A 23,581-nucleotide genomic window follows, 5' to 3' on the forward strand; every position below is an offset into this window, starting at 1 on the left:
CTTTCTTTCTTCCATTGTACACTTTTAGCTCCTTTATCGAAAATGAGGTGTTCATAGGTTTGTGGGTTAAAATCCGGGTCTTCTATACGATTCCATTGGTCGACTTCTCTGTTTTTATGCCAGTACCACGCTGTTTTCATTACTGTAGCTCTGTAATAGAGTTTGAAGTCAGGGATGGTAATGCCTCCAGAAGTTCCTTTATTGTATAAGATTGTTTTGACTATCCTGGGTTTTTTGTTTTTCCATATAAAGTTGATTATTGTCCTCTCAAGATCTGTGAAGAATTTTGATGGGACCTTGATGGGGATTGCATTGAATCTATAGATTGCCTTTGGTAGAATTGCCATTTTTACTATGTTGATCCTCCCAATCCAAGAGCAAGGGAGATCCTTCCATTTTCTGGTATCCTCTTCAATTTCTTTCTTCAAAGACTTAAAGTTCTTGTCAAATAGATCTTTCACTTCCTTGGTTAGAGTTACCCCAAGATATTTTATGCTGTTTGTGGCTATCGTGAAAGGTGATGCTTCTCTTATTTCCCTCTCTGCTTCCATATCCTTTGTGTATAAGAGGGCGACTGATTTTTTGGAGTTGATCTTGTATCCTGCCACATTACTAAAGGTATTTATCAGCTGTAGAAGTTCTTTGGTAGAGTTTTTGGGGTCGCTTAAGTACACTATCATATCATCTGCAAATAACGCAAGTTTAACTTCTTCCTTTCCATCATATAAATAAACTGAAAGAAAAAAACCATATGATAGTTTCATTAGATGCTGAAAAAGCATTTGACAAAATTCAACATCCAAAAGTCTTGGAGAGATTAGGGATACAAGGGTCATACCTAAATATAATTAAAGCTATTTACAGCAAGCTGACAGCTAACATCAAATTAAACGGAGAGAAACTTAAAGCCATCCCACTAAAATCAGGAACACGCCAAGGCTGTCCACTCTCCCCATACCTCTTCAATATAGTTCTTGAAGTCTTAGCAATAGCAATAAGACAACATAAGGGGATCAAGGGGATTCGAATTGGAAAGGAAGATGTCTCTAATTCTTGCACCCCACCCTCTCCTAAATTCCATCCCTGTTTTTCCCTAAGGAAGATGGAGAGGTGCCCATTACCATCTGAACTTTTTCGGCTGCCTCACAAATGCCTCCTTTCCCCATCACATAGCCCCCTACTCCTCTCTAGAACTTGGTGGCATCTTGTTAGTGTTGTTAGGAAAATCTCTGTCTTTAGCCCTCTCCCGTGCGTTATTTTCTGACATGTTCTACTATCTTAGTTCATTCTGTTTCTTCCGATACGTGTGTGTGTGTGTGTGTGTGTGTGTGTGTGTGTGTGTGTGTGTGTATGTATGTATGTGTATCGGAAGATGATGTGATATAAGGCAAACGATACAGAATGACTCTGAGAGCGCAGAATGTATCAGTCTTTAATGCTCTACTTACCCAGCAAGGGGTGGTGCACGCCTTTTTCCTAGGAGTCAGGGTTCCAGACCAGCCCTGACTACACAGAGAGGACCGTATTTCAATACCAAAAGAAAGCAACAAAACTCTACCGAAGTACATTTAGCATCCTCTTAACCTTACCTGATACCGGGGCCTCCCTTACAGAGCATGCCAGAAAGCACAGTCCCATACAACATTGAGGATTTGTCCTGTTTTTCTGTCCCCAGACCTCACTTGGTACAATGTAGGTGAACACTGAGGCGAGCGCTCTGAGCCTCCCTGGGGAAACAGGCTCCCAAGACACATTCATTCCCATTCCTTTTGTTAACTGTCCTATATATGGGTTCTGCAGATACTAACTGTCACACTCTGTGTTTGGACTAGGTGAAAGGACCATTTGTCACCTGGCAGGTTGTGCGGGATATTTTGCATGCTACCTTTGAAGAATCTTTGGATAAGACATCTCACTCAGTTGGACGAAGAGCCCGCTACATAGTCAAAAATCCCCAGGCCTTTATGAACTACAAGTAAGCCACATTTGCAGCTGGATCACGCCAGCCCTTATTCCAGCACTTCTAGTTCCTTCTTTCCCCTTTACCCATTTTGTTCAGACATGGGTGTGGAATTCAGGTGGAGTGTGATGAGTACAGTGACTGTCCAGGTATTGGAATCTGCAGGTGAAACAGACATGACTTTCCAGAGCCAGGTGTGAAGTGCAGAGTGAGGCTCACTGTGCGTCTGTCCTGGTATCCCCATGCATGGAGGGCAGGGACTGCTGTGATCAGAGCAGTCCTAACAACTCTTCATGGAGCTCACTCTTGGGAAAAGCAAGACAGACCCAGGATCACTGAACAAAGAACACTGTATCCCCTTGGCAGAACTGCTATCCCCACGTCCTTCCAGGTGGAGCACAGGCCTTGTGGGGACAGCAGGTACCTAGGAATCACAAAGCATCTTCTTGACTACAGGGCTGATCTACCGTCTCCTTACAGGCCCTCAGGCCCTTCCACAGCTTTCTCCATAGGGAACCAAGGAGAGAAGGCCAGAGGGATTCTGTGAGGCTGGGAGGTACCCACAACATGCCACCAGTGCAAGAGTTGGGTAGTGCAAGGCAGGTACAGAAGAATGTCCTGTACTGTTGCGGTTTCAGAGCAGCCAGGGCACATCGTGACCTGCAGTCAGCCAGGCCATGGGCCTTTCTTATATAAAGCCACTTTTGCTTATTTGTAGAATGTTCTTATTTCCTACCTGAAAGAATTCTCTGAAGGAAAAATGCCCTCCTATTCCTGACTTCTCAGAAGAGGAGACCTGTCAATAGGTGTGTCAAAGTGGTAGAGAGTTGTCAAGGAATAAGATCTGAGGCTTGGGCTCCCTGTTCCAAGCATACCCTGGAACAAAGGAAAAAGGGGGGTTCAGAGGCAGCAGGCCTAGGGTTCTTATGTACTAGATCTCTTGGCCTGTGTACTAAGATGATGAAATGTCAAGGACAGCTATCTCAGCCCAGCTCTCTCCTTCCCCTGACAGCAGAGATGGCAGGCTCTAACTGGTTGGGCTTCCCTGATGTGCTTGTTTCTCCTTTGCTTCCCTTTGGGCAGGCCATGTTCCACTACCCTCACAGGCATGGGCAGGTTGGCAGGTGGACAGCAGTGCTATGGCCAGGAATCTGATAGTGGTATACAGTAGTTTCAAATTCACACGCATACACACACACACACACACACACACTTCTCTTGGTCCTCTTGGTCCTGTCCAAATCCCTGTGCTGGGGTAGGGCTGAAGGAGAATGTCATTGTCATCGGTCTCCCCATGGAAGATAGAAGCAGGATGGAAAATGTGAGCCTGACCAGCCTTACTTGAATTGGGTACAGCTCACTACAGGGTACTCATTCCCCAAAGCTAGTTGTCTCCTGGTGCTTAGGTAGATCATAGCTCTCAGAGAGCTGAAGCCAATACCCTCAGTGTTCAGAATGGGAGGAGGGTACAACTTGAACAGCACTGGATCTTCCCTCCCCCAGGGTCTGCTTGGCGGAGGTGTACCAGGACAAGGCACTCGTTGGAGATTTCATGAGTCGAAAGGGTAACTACGAAGACCCAAAGGTAGGTCCCATGCAGTTGCAGGGCCCAGTGCACTTTGAATATAGGCGTTGAGGAACTGGCCAGCCCTCAGGACCCTGCAAACATGGAAGTCAGCTTGTCAGTGCTTAGGACCCACTAGCCCTGACTCCAGGCATCCATTTTAAAGATGACCATGTGTATGACTTGGTACTTTCAAATGCGGTTGAGCTTGGGGCCTGTTAAGGAAACAAAGCAACTCTTTAAAAATTGCAGGCAGAGGCTTTTGAAAGCTGCTCTGTGGGTTTCTGGTCAGGGGCCAGATGGTGGTTGACGGGAAGGGGCTAGCTGTGCAGGCCCAGGTACTTCTGCCCTGGCTAAGTAGAGACTTCTCTATAATAGTGTTCTGCATGAGGCAGCGGGCCACAGGTGAGCAGGGGGTGCTGGAGGATCTGGATAAACCAGCTTACATGGGCAGCTAGGGGAAACCAAGCTGAGAGGAAGGAGGTAATAGAGCAACGAGTGTCTGGCAGCTAGCATGTCCATGTGCATGGCGGGAACAGTGTAGGTCGTGTTTGCATCTCTCCTCAGTCTGGGGAAGGTGAGCTACAGGTCTGAGAGCTCTCAGTGTCACCTGGGCTCCAGATTCCTGGCATGGCAGTGAGTGTTCACCACTCAGGCGGCAGGTAGACTCAGGGTAGGGGTGGAAAAGACAGCAAGTATGGTGTTTGGGGGTGTGGCTGCCAGCGGAGTTCGCTCACAATGCCCTTGGTGTTTGCACAGCCTCCCTCCCATGGGAAGGTGTGGCATCTAAGCTCTTGTGTTACAGGTTTGTGCCAAGGAGTTTAAAGAATTTGTGGAGAAGCTGAAAGAAAAGTTCAGCTCTGGCCTGAGGAACCCTAATCTTGAGATCCCCGACACACTGCAGGAGCTCTTTGCCAAGTAGGTGCCTTGTCCTGAGTGGGCAGAGCCTTGCACTGTGCAGGTGTGTAGCAGAGATTAGCCAGCTGAACAGTGCCTGCCTGGCTATACTTGGCCTTACATTGCCCCTCCAAGGACCACCTGATGTCAGATACCTTGACACCTGTGTTTCTTTTTCCACTGAGTCCCTGCTGCCCACCTAACTAATCCAGACTCTGTGTTGTGTATGCTTCTTTTTTTACTATTAGGAGACTATAAGATGGAAGAAAGGAAGAGGTGGTGGCTCCAGGTCCACTCAGTGCTCTCTGCCTTAGGGCCACAACCAGGTGTCAGAACAACTGTCTCCATCCTGCACAGCTTCAGTCCTAGGGAGGCACTGGCCACTGTCCCCAGGCCAGGGTCACAAAGCTTAAATTCTGAGCGGGGCCAGGGCCTGTGCTCAGTGGCTCTCATAACAGAGCTTACACTTTTGACTCACACTTGTGTGGAAGAACATACTAGTTTGAAAGTAGTTGGGGGAGTTGGACAATCTGAAGGAACATAAACCAGGCCTGTTTCCACAGTCATATCCAGATGTAGATCCCTTTTCTCCGTCCTCATGGGGTCACACTCCTCCTTCCTGTAGAAACACCCTTCACTCTGTGTTTCCTTTGGAACCACTAAGGTTCATCCAGCAGTGAATATGATGTCCACTTTCAGACCTCCATGGCAGTTGCCCTTTTTTCATGTATTGTGAGACAGATTTGTGTAGCCCAGGCTAGTCTCTAAGTCTGGGCATTCCTCCTGCCTCAGCCTCTTGATCCTTAGGATTATGGGCATGTGTCACCACACCCAGCTGTAGCTGTTTTCTGGGTTTTGTTTCATTTGGCCGTAAAGCACTCTCTACAGTTCCCGCATGGATGTGTGATTTATACACACTCTTGATGGGGTCTCAGTGTCTGTGCCCATGCTTGTTGTTCATCTTCTCACACATGTGCATTCAAACAAGAGGCCGCTTGTAATCCTAAATGAAGACAGTTATGGACGTAAAAGTAGAGCTCTAAATACTTAGAGGAAAAGTGAGTTGCAGATGTGGCCGATAACATTGACTTTGGCCTGGAGTGTTTTGTGGACCAGGCAAGATAGGAGAGACCTCCATGCCTGCCCATATAATGAAAGGGGGATTTTCTGAAAAAGCACTTTTTCTGTCAATAAATTTACCATTGCAGAATTGAGGTTTTATTTTAGTTTTCTAAAAGCCAAAGGAAAGGCTTGGTGAAACCTGGAGTTTTAACAGTCAGTTTCATGAATTTGTGTTGACTTGAGTGTCATGTAACATGATATTGCATAAAACTCACAGAAAAGACAGGAAATGTTCTGTTCTTCTGCCTTCAAGATTGTCACTTATTTATAAGATTTATTTATTCTTTTCCCTAGTGCTGGAGATTAAACTCAGGACCGTATACATATCAGGCAAATGCTGTACTCCAGAGCAAACCCCCAATCCCTCATTTTGTTCTTGGTGGTTTGTTTGGTTTTTGAGGCAGGGTCTTATATGTAGCCAGGCTGGTCTTGAGTTCATGTTCTCTAACCTCATCCTCCCACATACCGTATTACAGGTGTGCATCATCATGTCCAATTTACTTATTTTCCTATTGACAGATGATAATGCTATATATTTATAAGGTGCATAATAATATATGTGGTATGTTATTAGTCATGATCTGTAAGCACAATAAATCACTAGAACTCATTCCTTACCTTCACCATAACCTTCCATCAGTTTCTACCCTCTGCCTCCTCTTCTTCCTGCCTTCAGCCTCATAGCACCTTCCTGTTTGGTTTCCATGAGATCAGACAGACCTACAAAAATGCCAGGTGATCATGGCAGCCTTTCTCTAATCATAGAAGAGGAAGCAGAGACAGGATCCCTGAGCAGACTGACCGCTAGACTACTCCTGTGAGACCCTTCCTCAATAAATAATGCAGACAGTAACTGAAGAAGATACTCAAGGCCAACCTCTGACATCCATACACATATACTCGCACATACATATGCACTTGTGACCTATAAATAAGCACATGCACAGTGCGCACACACACACACACACACACACCATTTCTTTGGGTACTTTTCCAAGTTCCTCTCTTTGATTGTCTTCTGCTCACAGTGAACCACAGTTTTACACCCATTGTCCCTGCCTGTCCATGTGTTCCCATGCTTTCCCGCTCCTCAGGTCATAAGAGTGGGCTTGTTTGAAGGGTGAAACCTGGTGTGGTTTCTGTGAGTTCTGAGTTTGGCGTGTTCAGCCTTCAGCAATGAATGACTGCCATGAGCAAGTGCCAGCTCTGTGCGTCCACCCTGTCGCACCAGCATGCTCTTGTTCCTCCTTTGCAGATACCGAGTGTTGGCAATTGGAGATGAAAAGGACCGTGTCAGGAAGGAGGATGAACTTAACAGGTAAGCTCCATTTCTCAGCTCTAGCCTCCATGGGGAATCTAGGGCCAAATCCAGCCTGCCACCTGCTTTTGTGAATAATTGGTTTTTTAGAACACAAGCCATGTTCATTTGATGTGCTGTCTGTACTGTTTCCTTTCTGTGCTGAGTGGTTTTAATAGAGCCCATGGAGTCTGGCTTTTACAGAGGAAGTTGCCCAAGCCCTATCCTCAAGTGTCATTTGCCTGGTCTTTCAGTGAGCTCAACCCAACAGAAAATGTCTTGCAAAGCAATATTTATCTGAATTTTAGCTCTGTAAAATAGTACACAGTGATCCCTTTTCTCATTAGAGTCAGGGAAAGAAAAAGCTGACTTTTACCTGCTGGTTTAGAAGCCAGTTACACACTAGATTGCCTCTTTCCCACCAAGGGAAAGCACTTGCTTTGTTGAGACAGTATCTTACTCTGTTTCTCACCCTGGTCTGAAAGTTGCTCTGTGGGGCAGCTTTCCCATTGCAGCTTCACAGTTCTGGGATTATAGACAGACATCTGACCGGGAACAATGTTTTTGTTGAGACTTGAACAATTAGTATGTCCTAGGGACTGCCGTTTACTTTAGTTGTGTGACTACTTCAGCACTCAGCGCTTTTGTGGGATTGAAATGTCTTTAACTATTTCTCGTGTGTGCACTCACCCTCTCAGGGGTGCTGCTGTGGGCCAGCAGCCTCCTGCAGCTTCGGTACTTGCTGTGTTTCAGTGTGGAGGACATCCACTTCCTGGTGCTACAGAACCTGATCCAGAGCACACTGTCTCTCTCTAACAGCCAGTCCAACTCCTGCCAGTCCTTCCAGGTGGGTGCTGGCCTCCTCAGCACAGCAGGGCCTTAGACCCTAGGGAACCAGAGCTTAATCTGCTCTTCTTAGCTGTGGGGTCTCAGGGGCCTTGAGTGCCTTTAATTCTTGTTAGAGTTCTGACTTGTGTGTTTATTGCTGCTGTAATCAAACCTAAGGCTTCCTGCATGCTGCATTCACTCGGCAAGCCAATCCCAGGCTACTGAGGGGTGGGGCTGCAGTAACCTGGACCTCACTGTCGTTGGTTGTGACTCAGAGGCCCTGGGCCACTGTGTAGTCTTTCCTACTGCTATGATAAAGTATTCTAATAAGCAACCTAAGAGAAGTCAAGGAAGCAAGAGCTTGAGGCACATTGCATCTATAGTCAAAAGCCAGAGGAATGAGTGCTTGCTGAGTTTGCCGCTCAGGTCCTTTTCACCATGGATCGCAGCCACAGAATGGTGCCACCCATAGTGGGCAGTCTTCCTACCTCAGTGTACTCAATATGATCCCTCATGGGCATGCCCGGGGGTATAGCAGGAGATTCTAGATTCTGTAAAGTTGATGGCACTAGCCGTCACAGCCCACTCTGCTGGTGCATGTCCTGCTGGGGCTGCAGACACCACCTCATAAGGCCTGTGCCATAGGACTGGAAAAGGTAGGGCTGCTGAGGGAAGATGTTTAGTTTTATCTTTTTGTTGTTGTTTCTTGTTTATTTTTTAAGATTTACTTATTTTTATTTTTGTGTATGGGTGTTTTGCCAGCATGTCTAGACGTCTGTGAACCACATAGAATGCATTGCCCACAGAGACCGCAAGAGTGAGTCTGGTTCCCCGGAATTGGGTTTGCAGATAGTTATTAGCTGCATTTGGGTGCAGGGAATTGAACCTGGGTCCTCTGGAAAAGTAGTCAATACTCTGAACCTATGAGTCATCTCTCCGACCCATTTTTCAAGATGATCTCCCTATGTAGTCCTGTCCAGCCCAGAACTCCACTGTGTAGGTAGATTAGCCTTGAATTCACAAAGATCTGCCTCTCAAGTGCAAGGGTTAAAGGGATGCAGCACTGTGCCTGGCAGGGGAAGATGCTTTTTAATACCTTGCCTCAGAGCTCTGCCCCAGCCCTGGACACTGAGCAGCAGTAGGCATGCCTTCCTGGGTGTCATTAGAGCTCTGCCCCGACAGCAGTAGACATGCCTTCCTCGGTGTCATTAGAGCTCTCCAGCTTTAAGTCACCTGGTACAGTTGCTTCCCACAAGAATCTTAGGACCCCATATTTGACAGTGCCAGCAAACACTTGTTTCCTGGCAGCACTGACTTTTGCCTTTTGCACAGTTCTAAGTGAGAACCTGGCTATTGGTATCACCTGTCCCTTGGCCTCATGGGCATTGTGCAGCTGGAGGACATGAAGCCCTCTGTAAGCCTAAACTACAGCAAGGGTGTACAGTGAGGCAGAAATTCTAAGTCCTCAGCCACGGCCATAGCAATTCTTTGTGGGCTCATGCTTGTTTAAAAAGAAAGCAGAGATTCCTGTCACGCTCAGCAGGGAGTCCAGGCCTAGGAGCCTTCAGCATCCTGTTTGCCTCCTCTGCCCCAGCTGCTCTCCCACTTCTGCGTCTACCTCCAGGGACTTGTAGGCTCAGATGGAAGGTGTCTAAGACTGGCTTTGTACCCCAAACACTTAGAAAGACCACCTGACCACCTAGCCCCCAGAGCAGGCAAGGTGCTTCTATGGTTCCCAGGAGCTAGCTCTGAGGACTTGGGCCGTCGGTGATGACAGAGGCTCCCCAGCAACCTATTCTCAGAAGACAGAAGGAATGGGTAAATACTGCAAGCGTGCCAGATAGCTACAAGGATACTTTCCTGTGGCAGTCTAGGCTCTCAGGTGAACCCCCAGGCTTGGTCAGTGTGGTCCAGCACACAGCAGCAGGTATCTTGAAGATGTACCCAGCAAGTTCTCAAGAGCAGAAATCATAGGCAGCCAAGCCCCAGTACTGGCCGCAGCTTCTACTCCAGTTCTGTAGGAAGGAAAGGTGAAAAACATTGCGACCTCATGCTCTCTGCCCCATGCAGTTTCCCCACTGGGGTCTAAGTTTGCACACGCAGACCTGTCAGCCAGACTGACTAGAAAAATCAGGGTGTGTGACCCTCAGATGGCTTCTTCTAGGAGACCACTTCTTATGACCCACTCCCCAGTGACCACCTGGCCCGTCAGCAGTGAGGTCACTTTCCTCTCTTGGTTTCACTTAGGCCTCACAGCAAGGCTTTGGAGTGTCACTTCACTGTTAGTGTGCGCTGTCACTAGGAAATCCCAGTACTACCCAAGAGCCTTAGAGCCTCTTGGGACATCCAGGCTGGTCAGCTGAGCCAGCCTTCCTGTGAGTGGCCCCTTGCAGTTTCTATGCTGCCATGGTTAGCTCCCCTTCTGGCCAAGCACCTCACCCTGCCATGTGGTATTACAGATCTTCCGTCTCTACCGGGAGTTCCGGGAACCTGTACTGGTGCGGGCCTTCATGGAGTGCCAAAAGAGGAGCCTGGTCAACCGGCGCCGTGTCAGCCATTCCCAGGGTCCCAAGAAGAACCGTGCTGTGCCCTTCGTGCCCATGTCCTACCAGCTTTCCCAGTCATACTACAAGTGAGTGTCCTTGGGAGCAGAGAGCTTGGTCCAGGAACGGGTTCTCTTTCTGCCTGTCTCCCATGCAGGGGCACTGCCGTGAAACAAGTGAGGGAAAGTTAGTTTCAAGTTTTGTAAGCAACCCAGGTAGCAAAGCACCTGCCTAGTGGGCTACCCTTATTCCACCCCCATTCAACTCAGGGCCTTTTGCATCACCTGCACCCTTCAGGGCTGGGCAAGGTGCCCTCAGAACCGCTGCACCACTAGCCTCTCATTGCAGGTGGGGAAGCCCTCATTCAGGCATATCATGCCAGCCTCAAGACAGCAGGGGCCACAATTTGGACATTAGATGGCTCCACCACTAGTCCTTTTGGCTTCTTCCTTCTCAGCTCCTCGCCCTGATGAACTGGGCTCCTTTGCTTCTGGGGAGGGTAAAGCAACAAAAGGCATGGGTGTGGTCAGCAAGTGGGCCCCTGTATTGTAGAGCTGGCCTCTCCTTACATCTGCAGACAGTGAGATTGGATACATGTGTCCTATCAACTGTCAAAAAAGGAGGTTCCTCCTCCTTGGGTCAGCAGCTGTTGGCGAGAAGTGTTGCAGGGTTAGATGAACTGACCCCACCTGGGATGAACAAGGTGAGTGGGGACGAAATGCCTAGACTACATTGGCGCTGGGCTGCAGCACTGTCTCCCATCACAATGGGTAAGAGTGCTTCCGGGCACAAGGGTGCAGACTGTTCTGAGTGTTGTGACTTCCACAGGTGGCCCAGCACAGGCTTTAACAGCACTCTTCAGTGGCCTTTTTTTTTCTGCCTTGCCTGCAGGCTTTTCACTTGGCGATTTCCCACCACCATCTGCACCGAGTCCTTCCAGTTCTACGACAGACTCCGGGCCGCCAATATGCTGGACCAGCCCGATCATTTTTCCTTCAAGGACCTGGATAGCAGTGACCCTCCAAGTGACCTGGTGGCCTTTTCTTTGGATAGCCCTGGAGGTTACTGTGTGACAGCCCTGGCCCTCTTCTCCCTGGGCCTCCTCTCTGTTGATGTCAGAATCCCGGAGCAGATAGTGGTGGTGGACAGCTCCATGGTGGAGAGTGAGGTCATGAAAAGGTCAGAGCAGAACCATGCATGTGACTCTGGTCACAATTTGGGGACATGCAGATTCTTGGGGTGTTCATTAGGAGTGGTCATTTATTCTCATTATTTTGGTACTGGCAGGGTTATTTGGTCTGAGCGTGTGTTCTATGTGCATGTTCTTGTGGGAGTGTACATATTATATATGTACATGTTCTCGTGGGAGTGTGCACGTTGTATATGTATGTGTTCTCTTGGAGTGTGCACATGTGAATGCAGATGCAGAAGCCAGAGGTTGAATTGAGTGCCTTTCCCACTCTTCTCATTTTTAACAGTCTTAAATTTCCCATCAATTCAGTTAGACTGGCTGAGCAGTGAGCTTTAGGGATCTGCCTCCCAAGCACTTGGATTACAGACCTGCTACCACCCCAGCTTTTATGTGGATGCTCAGGTCCCCATGCTTGCACGGCAGACACTTTACTGACCTTTTTCATTCAGCACACATGCTGACTTTTGCATCTAGTGGGTGTGCAGACCCTTTGCAGAGGGGTCTGATGTTCCGGGATCTTGCTGGGCCAGCATCTGTCATGTTTGTGACTAGGATTGGCAGGGCAATGTCCAGTGTGTTACCTGTTGGTACCTTCCAGGGCGTTAGGTGAAGTGCTGCAAGGAAGGAAGTGTGAGCCCAGGTGCCTTACTGTGGCAGAGCTGAGCTGGGGCTTCATGGGAAAGTAGAGGCTTTGGGTGGTGACAGAAAAATTTGTCTCAAGTAGAGACAAATGCTGGGGGATCAGGGGCACCTGGAGTGAGTGGTCTCTGTGACAACTGTCACCACTCAGTGAAATCAAAGATGGCTGTGTGGCAGGTGGACTTAGTCCAAGTCCAGCCACCTAGTTGTCTTCTCTTCTGCAGCTTAGGGAAAGATGGAGGCTTGGATGATGACGAGGAGGAGGAAGACCTGGATGAAGGTTCAGGGACTAAGCGCCAGGGTGTGGAAGTAAAGGCCCATCAGGCCTCACACACCAAGTACCTGCTGATGAGGGGTTACTACACAATGCCTGGAGTGGTCAGTACGCGCAACCTGAACCCCAATGACAGCATTGTGGTCAATTCCTGTCAGGTGAAGTTCCGGCTACGCAGCACCCCTGCACCCACCCAGCTTGGACCCACCGGTGAGTATCCTGCCACAGTTCAGGTATGGGCAACCCTGAGGCTGCTGGCCAGGCACCCAGCGCTAGAGACATGAAGAGTAGTATTACTGTCAATAGCTGTCACCTCATTGGGCCTATCTATGTTTTATGACTCTGATCGCCTATGTGACACCTCCAGAACCTTGAGTCCCATAGTTTATGAATACACTGTTGAATCATGTTATCTCTTTGCTGTGAAAGATGGGACATCAGCTCCATGCCTCCACCACCTCCTTCATGGCAGAGGAACTCTAGGGAGCTCAGACAAGATCACTCAAGGAGTGCTAGATAGCTTACACTTTTGTCTGTGCTGGCACAGAATGCAGTCAGCTGGCCTTTGTATGGTCAAGGTGGATTGTGTTTGCTCTTGCTGCCCCTTTATCCTGTCAGAACTCTGTTTTGTCTGAAGTCTGAGGCAGAAATACAGTGCCAGCCTGTAGGTTGTTGTCTCAGCTAAAGAAACTCTCCTGGAGGTGGGAGTGGTGGCGCACGCCTTTAATCCCAGCACTAAGGAGCCAGAGGCAGGCGGATCTCTGTGAGTTCGAGGCCAGCCTGGTCTACAAGAGCTAGTTCCAGGACAGGCTCCAAAGCTACAGAGAAACCCTGTCTCGAAAAACCAAGAAAAAAGAAACTCCTAGGAGCCTGCAGAGATGGCTCAGAGGTTAAAACACTGGCTGCTCTTCCAGAGGTCTTGAGTTCAATTCCCAGCACCCACATGGTGGCTCACAACCATCTGTAATGAGATTTGGTGCCATCTTTGCTGTATACATAAGAAAGAGAAAGGGAGGAAAAGGAAGTGGGGGAGAGAGAGGAGGAAAGGAAAGGGAGGGAGGGACAGAGGGAGGGAGGGACGGACAGAAAGAAGGAAGGAAGCAAGCAAGCTTTCCTGGATAGAGTAAAAACGTGACTGCATGGAAGTGGCCCAGGGCCACGCAAGGTTAAAGTTAACTCAAGGTTAAGAGGTGACTCATTACTACCTGCAGTGGGACTGCAACCCGACCCTTAGCCACGTACCAAGAGTCTGACTGCTAGGATCCCCAGAAGGTGACCCCATAACTTCTTGGGGAGCAGTGAATTGGTGCTAGAGCAGATCTATCTTGCCTCAGTAACCATGTGTTGATTCCAAGAAAGGGCTTCTCTGTTTGCTGATTTTAACTCTTCGTCATGGTCTCAGGGTTCACAGCCACACCGCTGGAAGAGCTCCAGGCAGGGCCTTCCTGCCTCCCTGCCTCCTTTACCAGCCTGGTGGATCCACAGCTGCACACCTGCTCCCCAGAAGAGTTTGCCCACCAGATGGCCCAGTCTGGCTACAGCCCTGAGGATGTAGTTGCTTCCCTGGAGATCCTGCAAGCTGTGGCAGCTGCTGACTGCTTCGGGGTTGACAGGGAGAAGCTAAGCAGACAGTTCTCTGCCTTGGAGAAGATAGTGGGCGAGCGTACCAGGACGTTCAGCGACTATGTCCAGGTAGGCTCAGCCCAGGGGCAGACAGTTGCAGAGCAGAAGTGCGTGCCCGTGGTGCTGGGGTTTCCTTCCCTTTAATTGGAAAGTCAGAACATGTCCCCTAAACTCCATTCCAGGCCCTGGCTGAGCCCTGAAGCAGCTGTCCCTCCTAGGGAGTACCATTTGCATGGCTTAAAGTGTTCTTACCCTTACTTATTGTAATCCTGGAAACTAACTGAGAGACCTCAGATGTCCTCAGGCTGTGGAGAAAGAGCCTGCTGACCAAGAGAGGTTTACAAGCCAGGCGCTTTCTACTGGCCTCGGCACCCTGGCAAGGTGCAAGGCCTGGGCTCTGGCTGTCAATGAGCTTGAGGGGTTTATAGGAAAAAGGAGTGGTAGTGATTCCTGGCCGCTTCCTGCATAGAAGTTGACAGTAGGGGCAGGTGTGACCTCAACACAAGGAGAGTCTTGTCACTGTATTGAAGCAGTGGCCACCTTTGTAGGATGCATAGGGCAGGAGAGTCAGAGGTGCAGCTCTTCTGTGATTTCAGGCATCAGGCCGTGTCATGAGTAACACAGTAGGGACAGAGAGAGCCACAAAGGTCCATGCAGCTTACAGCTCCAGGGCAGGATGCTAGGCTTGTTTCTTTAGACCTGGGCTATGCTTGCTGAGAATGCTTGACACTAGCTGGGAGCGCCATCCACACGTCACCTACCTAGTGAAAGCCATGCCTTCTTCCCACACAGACCTTGGTCTCTTTTTCTAGGACCTCTTGGAACAGCAACAAGTGATGGAAGTTGGAGGCAACACTGTACGCTTGGTGGCCATGGCCTCTGCCCATCCCTGGCTCCTGCATTCAATGCGTCTGAGAGACACAGAAGGAGACACCAAAGCCTCAGGGGATGATTCCCAAGCCAGACTCCCTGAGGGATCTACCAGCGAAGATCACACCTCTGAGGGGACAGCAGTGCCTTCAGACAGCTCCCATGGCACCAGAAAGCGTGCCCACAGCTCTGTTCAGAGCCACGAGACTGATGCCGAGGAGGCCATAGGGCTCCCTGCCAAGAGGCCCACACTCGAGGATGTCCGAGTGGCTGCCAGCCCTAGGCCTGGGGGAGAAGAGCAGATAGAGGCCCAAGCCTTGGCTCTGTTTGCAGCTCCTGAAGATGCAGGTGCAGGGATCCCCAGGCAGGAGAACCAAGAGAGTGCTGGTGTCTCGGGCCTAGAGCAGCTGGGCTGTGAGTTCCCGCTTCCAGAAGGCTCTGAAGACCCCCGAGGTACTAACCCTAACACTTGTCCCTATGTTTTGTCCATCTCTTGACTGCTCCAGCCCTGTCTCAGACTGGGAACCTGCCCTGCCCTCAGTGGCTCTGCCTACAGGGCCCTGCCTGGACAACCTAGCAGGTGGGGAGCCCCAGGCTTGCAGTGGTGACCAGGGGGAGGTTCTCTGGACAGAGCACCCTTATTCCTAGAAGCCTCTGAGCCTTGGCCAGTGGCAGGGCACTTCCCTGTGAGATCTGCTGCTGCTCCTATGAGCTGTTTCTGACAGCTTTACACACTCACTCTGCCCTGTGACCAAGGCTCTTGGCTGGAAAATGAGGGGCTTGCTGACTTCCCCGTGCCAGGGTCCCTTGGGCCAGGATCAGCTCTGCACCTGCCATGTACTGGCTATGCCTCTGGTGTACTGTAGAGTACCATACAATGGGCAGAAGACTGTCTTTCTGGTCACTGTTACTCACTTTGGTGTCTGTTGAATGAGGGACAAGGGACATGACCTCCCACTCTGCCTTCTAAGAGCCTGCCACATTTTCCTCTCTTACAGGACTTACAGAGAGCAACATGGCCCAGGCAGCATGGGAAAGGTAATGGGGGTCTTTGGCAGGGAGGGACAGAGGATGGAGAAAGTGTGACCCCATGTCAGTCACTGTATGAGGCTTCTTCATAGGACGCAAGCCTGGGTAGTTTTCCCTGAACAGAGGTTCCCAGGCAAGGGCTTTGAGCAGTCCTCTCCTGGGCCTCCTCCCATAGCCCACTGTACCCTCACACCCATCTTAGATGAGGAGGGGGCCTTCGCTGTCAGCCTGTGACCACATTAACCAGAACTCAGAGCTGCCTGCCCAGGGCAGCCCCTCAGTCCTGTAGCTGAGAGATGGCTTTCGAGGGGTTGCACTCTTCTGCCTTGAAGAGGCACCTTCAGTGGCCCTCCCTGGTCAGGGCCCACAGAGGCCCTCCAGAAGTTCCTTCCTCCATGAGTATGTGGCCTTAGTCCACCAAGGCTTTGTACTCTGAATCTTCCCCTCCAGGGTTCAGCCATGACCACTAGAGCTACCAAAGCCCTGGGTTAGTGACAGCTTTGTACCAGAGGTAGAAATCTGTGAGGGAGCCAGCAGGGGGAGCCTCTGGTCTAGGCTTCTGGTCTAGGCTATGGTTGACCTCAGCCAGAGATGAGCAAACAGACTGAAGAACAGTTGCCTAGATAGTAGCCAAGTCCTGGGCCTCCCTGAGCCAAAGTAGCCTGTTTGTGACCAGCATGTCCCCTCCCTCTCTGACATCAAATGTTCATCTCTCAGCGGCTGTGAAAGAGTGTGTTTCATTGGCCGCCCATGGCGTGGTGTGGACGGGCGCCTGAATATGCCGGTGTGCAAAGGAATGATGGAGGCCGTGCTGTACCACATCATGTCCAGGCCTGGTGTTCCCGAGAGCTGCCTGCTGCAGTACTACCAGGGGGTCCTGCAGCCTGTTGCCGTGCTTGAGCTGCTCCGGGTAGGGCTTGGCATCTGAGCCCAGCTAGGGTGGGGGGGCACACAGGGCGGGGTGGGTCCATGGGAGACTGCACCTCAGGTGTCACCGCCTCAGCTTACTTTCAGTGCCTTCTTCCATCAGCAGAGGGGTCTGCTACTGTTGCTGAGGCCCTACCTGGCTTTTGACTCCCTTCTCCCTTGGCCTGCTGCAGCCCACCCCTGAAGCAAGCTCCCTCTCCCTTGGAAACGTTTGCACTTTTGGTCTGTCTTACCCTGCCCTGCCATTGTCCTCCAAACTCACACTTGGGTTCACATGCTCACAGATTCTCGGGAGCCCGAGGTAAACAAGTGGGGTGGCATGGAAAGCTGAGGACAGTATGATCGTTACTCCCACAAGCAGCTGCTACCCCACCTGAGCTCCCATTCCCACGGTGCCCTGGGCCCCAGCTTCCTAGCAAACTAGGAACTTGACATTTAGTGCGACATTCCCTGAACTTCCTAGCAGCTAGCAGTCATTCCAGGCAGTTTCATGTGGGGCCAGCCAGGAGGTGGGAAGCCACTGCAGCCTTTGGTGACTGAAGAGTACCTGACTGTCCTCCAGAGGTGCTTGTCACGGTGACACCCATACCTGCCATCCCTCCTCCTGCCTCCTCTCAAGGCCATGTGTGGCCATCTTCTACTCAGGGAGAGTTATGTGCATTCCAAACATGGAGCCAGGCCAGGCCCCCAGGCAAGCAGGTCAGCACTATTGTAATCCCACGTCTTTATCTGCAGGGCCTAGAGTCCCTCGGCTGTATCCAGAAGCGCCTGCTGAGGAAGCCAGCAGCTGTCTCACTTTTCTCCAAGCCTGTGGTGGAAGGCCTGGGCCAGGCCAGTGAGGCTGAAGCCCTCTCCTGCCATGAGAGCACTGTCACCTTCTATGAGCCTACTCTGGACTGTACCATCCGCCTGGGCCGTGTCTTCCCCCATGATGTCAACTGGAATAAGTGGATCCACTTATAGATGCTGCCCCCAGGCCAATGGAGGAGCCTCTGCCCATGCTTTATAGCTCACCCTGGACTGTCCCACGAGCCCTATCCCTCACACATGTTACCACAGCTCAGCCAGGCCTAGCCTATGTGTAGCAACTGCAAGGTAACTTCAATCCCCTCCACTCTGCTGTTCTTGCTCCCAGATGCCCAGCCTTCCTACAGGCCCTTGTCCTGCTCTGAACTCAGGCTCCAGCATCTGCAGTATCTACAAGGGTGGATGTTGTTTGGAAGCAGAGCTGATGGCCAAGCCCTCAGTCTTCTGACACCCACACACCACTCAGAGGAGGGCTTTGTGGAGACCTGCCACATGGATGCCTAGCAGAGTCTGCTCCCCTCTAGGTAGGACCTCCCAACTGGGACTGGACCATGCCCAGGTCTCTGACTTTCCGTGGAGACCCCTCCTAGGTGTTCTTTTCTCATTAGATACAAGCCCCTGGCATGTATTTATTTATTTTTTAATTAAAGTGAGATCAAATGCATTAGTTTTGTGTGTTTGCCTAATGAGCGTTGTTCCCCAAGGGATTCCCCTACTTTCTAGCTGTGGCCCAGCCAAGTGTGGTTGCCCAAGTTGGTGGTTCCCAGCGAGGGAGGTAAGCATTGGCCCTGGGAAAGGCCAGCATAGCCTCCTTCAGTAGGGCCCGGGCCTGCCCCTCCACAGGGCAGCTCCTAGCCCTGCCTGGGAGCCTCTGGTCCCTTCAAGTTCTCTAGAAAGACATTTAACTTGTTTTTGGCAACAGTTAAAAATCTTGAGTTTCAGCCAGGCGGTGGTGGTGCACGTCTTTAATTCCAGCACTCGGGAGGCAGAGGCAGGCTAGTTACAGAACAGGCTCCAAAAGCTACAAAGAAACATTGTCTCGAAAAAAAAAAAAAAAAAAAGTTTCACTTTATGGGGTAAAGAAAACTTAGATTTTTTTTTCCCCCCCAAGACGGTTTCTCTTTACCTTTGGAGCTCACTCTTGTAGATCAGGCTGGCCTCGAACTCACAGAGATCCGCCTGCCTCTACCTCCCAAGTGCTGGGTTTAAAGGCGTGCGCCATCACTGCCCAACTGAAAACTTAGATTTTTATTTTACTTTATTTTATTTTTAATGCAAGCAAGTCTTAGCAGCAAGACTTGCCTTCATTATGACAGTCAGGAGAGCCACAGCTGGCCTGATCTTCCTCTGTCCCCTGCCCCTCCCTGTCTATCTTTCCTGCCTACTTAAGGGGCGTGGCACTTGGTGACCTCACCCGGCTTGCAGCCTGCCTGTCTCATCCTCCACGTCACTGCTCTGATGGCTGTAAGCCACGCCCCTGTGGAAAACGCTGAGGGTGGGATCACGACAGGGAGCCCCACATAGACCCTTGGTAATGTTCTGGGAAACAGTGAGTGGGGCAGTGAAGGTGCTGTGCTCAGGCGCAGAGCCTGCCTGTCACGCTGCATACGAGGCTGGAAGCCGGCCATCAAGTTCTGCCTTACATCCAGGTCTCAGCTGAGATAGGAGGCCTAGGGACCTGGAGGCCATCAAGCATGGACTCAGAGAGCTCAGCAGTACCCTCTTCCCCAAAGCCACCTACGTGAACCATTTGGGGAGCATGTTTGGGAGGGGACATGAGGTTTCAGGGTACACTCAAGCAGACACAGGGCTTATTTGAGCATTCGTTCCCAAAGCTCCTCCCTTCGTTGTAGCCACCAGTTCTCGGTCTGTTCATTCTACCGCCTGCCCTTTCGTCCATCATCCACTTATGATGCATCCATCTGCCTGTCCACCTACGGACCTCTCACCCAAACAGCGGGATAGTAGCAGCCTTTCCAAGCTCTACACAAAGACCTCTAGAAACTTCAGCAGGCTGGTGAGTCCAGAGGACTCCAGAGTCTCTAGGGAGGACAGGAGGAAGGAGAGAGACCTCCAGCTAGAAACCAGGGAACTGCTGGACTGCTGAGAACTTCCGGTTCAGAGTAGAAGAAATGGTGAACAAGCCGTAGCAAAGACTTCAAAAAGGCAATACAGGGCTGCTGCGCCTCCAACCCCAAGAGCTATGCTTACTGGCTCCCAGCCTCGCCAGACCTTGTCACTTCTCACCAAGGACTGTGGGAGGTGGCACTGGGCCACCTGGCCGGCCACACGTCCTCTCAGTTCCCTGTTTACCTACAGTCTGGCCCTCTTTATCCTTTCTTTCGTTTCAACATGGCTCAGGCCTCCCTGTGCCTGCCCCTCCAGGACACTCGGAGGCCTTTTGCATTTACACACGTGAGGGCACACCCTGGGAAGCACAGTCCTTCATGTCATTTGCTGCGAATGATGCCCGTTATGCAGCTCACTTTCCTTCCATAACATCCCTGGGACACCTGGAGCTACCAAGACAGCAAAACAGCCTCCTGCGCTGGAGCCCAAGTTTATACTGAGCAAGCTCACAGAACTTCCCAGCCCCCACCCCCGCCCCCAGAGCGCATCTCATGCAGGGTCTTCATCCTCCAGCCTGTTTAGGGGGCTCAGTCCCTTCCCTCTCCAAGCCCTGCTCAGGTCATAGTCACTCTACTGCGGTCAGAGCCCTCTATTTCAGCTGACTCAGCCGAGGACTAGAGCAGCCTGCACGTCAGCTATGGTGAGGTGCCTCTTCTGAGCTCCCTGGCTAGCCATCCTTCCCCTGGCCTCTTGACCACAGCAATTTTCCAGCTGTGTGAACATGTGTGTCCGTGTGTGTCTCTCACCACCCCTCAGTGCGCAAGGCAGTCCGTTCACTCAAGGGCTGGGGCTCAGGCCTTGCTGAATTAAACTGCCGCTTGGTCTCCTGGCCTTAGCACCCACAACTCTCACCAGTGTCTCTGGTTCCCGCCTCTGGGTGGCGGGAGAGCTGGAAGGCTGTCTGACTCCAGCTCAGCAGCAGAGGGCAGCAGCAACCTGTGAAACCTCCCGGAGCCAGGGTGACTTCCTGCAAAAATGCTACTGAGAGCACACACCTGCACGCACATCAGACACTCACATCAGACACCAGACACCGGTTCTGGACACTGCGGAGAGCTCATGTCATGGCCATCCTGAGAGCTCATGTCACGGCCATCCTGAGAAGCACACGTGACTCGTGCCTGTTTCAAAAACAGCTTCCGCAAAGTTGGAAGCTGGTGGTAGGGCGGGTGTGATGGTTTTCCCACCAGGCTGCCTGCCTCAAAGCCCCCTCCACAGCACCTAGGGTGGAGGGATGGAGAATCAGCCCTATGCTCACGGAAGGGCATAAGGCAAAGGTTCCTACACAGGGCTGTCAAGTCGGGAAAGAAAAAGTTCCAAATTAAAAGGGCAGGACCTCAGGTTGTCACGTGGTTGGGTGTAGTTCTGGCCTCTACAAACTTCCTGGGAACTCTGCCCCCTTCCTGTGTCTTCTGTAGGTCCTGTGAGGACATTCCTCCATTCAGTCATCTCCCATAGCTGAGCATCCCTTCAGAGCCATCCCATCTGGGCTCTGACACGCAGCAACTTCAATCCTTGCCCCTGCTGATTGGAACAGACAGGTAACAAAGTCCAAGGTGGATTTTGTTAACACGTTTGTTTGGGAGCAAAGCCAGGCAGGTGTGTGCTGCAGCTGGGAATAAGGGCCCCCACCACAATCATCACACTGAGGTGCTGTGTAAACCGGACCCTGGTCCTTACACATTTGTGTAAGCGCGTGGATAGCTCTAGACAGAGCATGTCCCCTCTCCAGTTTGTCATCGGGGTCTATGCTTCTTCTACCGGCAGGAAGTTACCGCCACAGGAGACACGGCTCATCAGGACTCTCCGAGAGTCCTCCACCCATTTTCTGTGGTGTGGCTGGGGCTGGATGGGCCACTGTGGACTGTGCCACTTGGTAAGTGGTAGCCATGTCCAGGCAACAGCAGCCTGAGACACAAGGCTCTTTCTATTCTCTGAGGATGCCAAAAGGAGCACAGTTTGCAGTGGGCCTGAGGAGTCCTTCACTGTGGCTTCTGTTCCCAGGGTGAGAGGTGGCTTTTATTTCTCCTTGATACCTTCCTACATGAGACCCTGGAGACCCCAGACCACACCACAGTGGGAATGCCCTGGAGACAGTGGGGTAAGGCTGCTGGGGTTCTGGCAGAGGTGACACAGCTTTCAAGAGATCAGGAGGCGGGCAGAGGAGGAGTGCCACCTTCTGTCAGTGCCCAGCTCCGCGTGAGGCCACAGACAAACAACTAAGCAACTCTACCCTGGCCCCTGGTGTTTTTCATCCCCCTTCCTCAGGGCTCAAATGCCACACAAGCGCTGTGCCTGTGAACCATGCCCTCAACCCCCTCTCTTCTCACTGAGGTCCTTAGGAAGGGAGTTGTCTTTTCACTGTGGTTGTTATAGAGCACTTCCTGCCACAAGCAACAGGAACCCACTGTTTGGTTGGAAGCGTCACCCCAGCTCCTGGCATCCATATATCTAAAGAGTCTGGAATGTTTGGGTGGAAGTTCCATCTCAAGCCCCTCCCCTGGGAGTTGTCACAGTCCAGACTCCACCTCCAAAAAAGCCCGCCAAACAATGACCCCTTCCCAGAGATGCTCAAGACCACTCCCACAGGGTATTTAAACAGCACCTCAGAGAATAAACACATGGTTTTCTGGGTCTTCCTTCCCTGGCTCCTCCCTGGGGGGCTGGAGAGTCACTCAGGAGCATTGGTATCCATTAAACCTGGGCTTTTTCTAATTCGGTTTAATTTGTTCTGATTTGGATTATTGCATCAGCGGAGAGGTTTATGGGGTGTAGAAACTTCATCCACGTCAAACCGGCTGACACATACAGATTGGAGATGTCTCGACTGGTCAGGACAAGATAGGGTGTGCTGCCTAACACCTCCGCAGTATCGAATGACATAGTTAATGTCGGGCTCACATGTCATACCATCATAGGTACGGGAAACTCAGTCCCGTCCCCAGACAGAGAGAGCCACAGAGGGCCAACTCAGTCACCACCAATGCCCATGGCACAGGAGGACAGACAGCTAGGAGGTGCTGTGACTCATGAGTGCTCCATTAGAAAGGATGAACTTCTGCTTGCATCCTCTCTGACCCCATGGGGCTGGGAAGCTCACCTGCCTAGAAAGCCAAAAGCTGGCAAGAGTGAAGCTCACAGTGACTATTCCCCTCATGAGCCTCAGTCAGGCATGGCTCCATCCAGGAGCTCCCAGGCTTCTACCTCACAGCACTTCAGGCTATCTCTTCTCTCCTGTTGTGACTCCCCCTACCCCCCTGCAGCTTCAGGCTTGGCTCCTCCTAGTAGCCAGAGGAAAGGCTGAAACAGCAGGCCTGGGGATTCCGAAGCTCTGGTAAGAGGATCAAGAGTTCAAGACCAGCCCAGTCAATTTAGATCCTGACTCAAAATAGGAAAAGTAAAAGTGGGGGCTAGGGAAGCTAGCTCAGTCAGAGGACCTGCCTAGCATCTGTGAGGTCCTGGGTTCCTGCCCCAGCACTGCTACAGAGAGAAGCGTGAAGCAGGTCAGGACACGTGTCTGCCTTGACTACACAGCAGCATGGGGGGAGGGGGGACATCTAGTGCCCTGTCCCAGAGCTAGCAAAGTGGCAGACACCCATGAGTGTTTGCTAAGAGGTTTGCCTCTTTGATTCCTTGGGTGACAGATCTCAGGCAGGTCCAGCTCATCCTGCCCATGCCCTCAAAGTCAAGATGGGCAAAGCCTGAACATCAAAGCCCGTGCACGCTGGTGGAGTGTGATGTGAACCCCATCCTTTCAGAACACCTTTCTAGCAGCTCTACCTGGTCTTAGGGGATGGGCACCCACCACCTTCAATGGCTCTGCCTCTTGGCCGTATCTGCTGGAGACCCTTGCTGGAATAAAGATGCATGCCACACCTC

At 51.2% G+C, this 23,581-nt stretch overlaps 1 protein-coding gene across 1 annotated transcript in view; it reads left to right on the forward strand.

Annotated features, from left to right (window-relative positions):
* The window catches only part of Gtf3c1 (general transcription factor IIIC subunit 1), a 71,670-nt gene extending 53,440 nt beyond the window's left edge, over positions 1–18,230 (forward strand). Inside the window, exons 25-37 of the mRNA XM_057777636.1 lie at positions 1,833–1,975; positions 3,464–3,545; positions 4,330–4,442; positions 6,799–6,861; positions 7,594–7,687; positions 10,128–10,300; positions 11,103–11,390; positions 12,267–12,526; positions 13,719–14,008; positions 14,752–15,262; positions 15,808–15,847; positions 16,556–16,748; positions 17,501–18,230. Coding sequence (XP_057633619.1) covers positions 1,833–1,975; positions 3,464–3,545; positions 4,330–4,442; positions 6,799–6,861; positions 7,594–7,687; positions 10,128–10,300; positions 11,103–11,390; positions 12,267–12,526; positions 13,719–14,008; positions 14,752–15,262; positions 15,808–15,847; positions 16,556–16,748; positions 17,501–17,728 — 2,478 coding nt within the window. The 3' untranslated portion in view covers positions 17,729–18,230. The remainder of the gene's footprint in view (positions 1–1,832; positions 1,976–3,463; positions 3,546–4,329; positions 4,443–6,798; positions 6,862–7,593; positions 7,688–10,127; positions 10,301–11,102; positions 11,391–12,266; positions 12,527–13,718; positions 14,009–14,751; positions 15,263–15,807; positions 15,848–16,555; positions 16,749–17,500) is intronic.
* The last annotated feature ends 5,351 nt before the right edge of the window (positions 18,231–23,581 follow it).

This window comes from Chionomys nivalis, chromosome 8 (assembly GCF_950005125.1).
Source record: "Chionomys nivalis chromosome 8, mChiNiv1.1, whole genome shotgun sequence".
Classification (NCBI taxonomy): Eukaryota; Metazoa; Chordata; class Mammalia; order Rodentia; family Cricetidae; genus Chionomys; species Chionomys nivalis.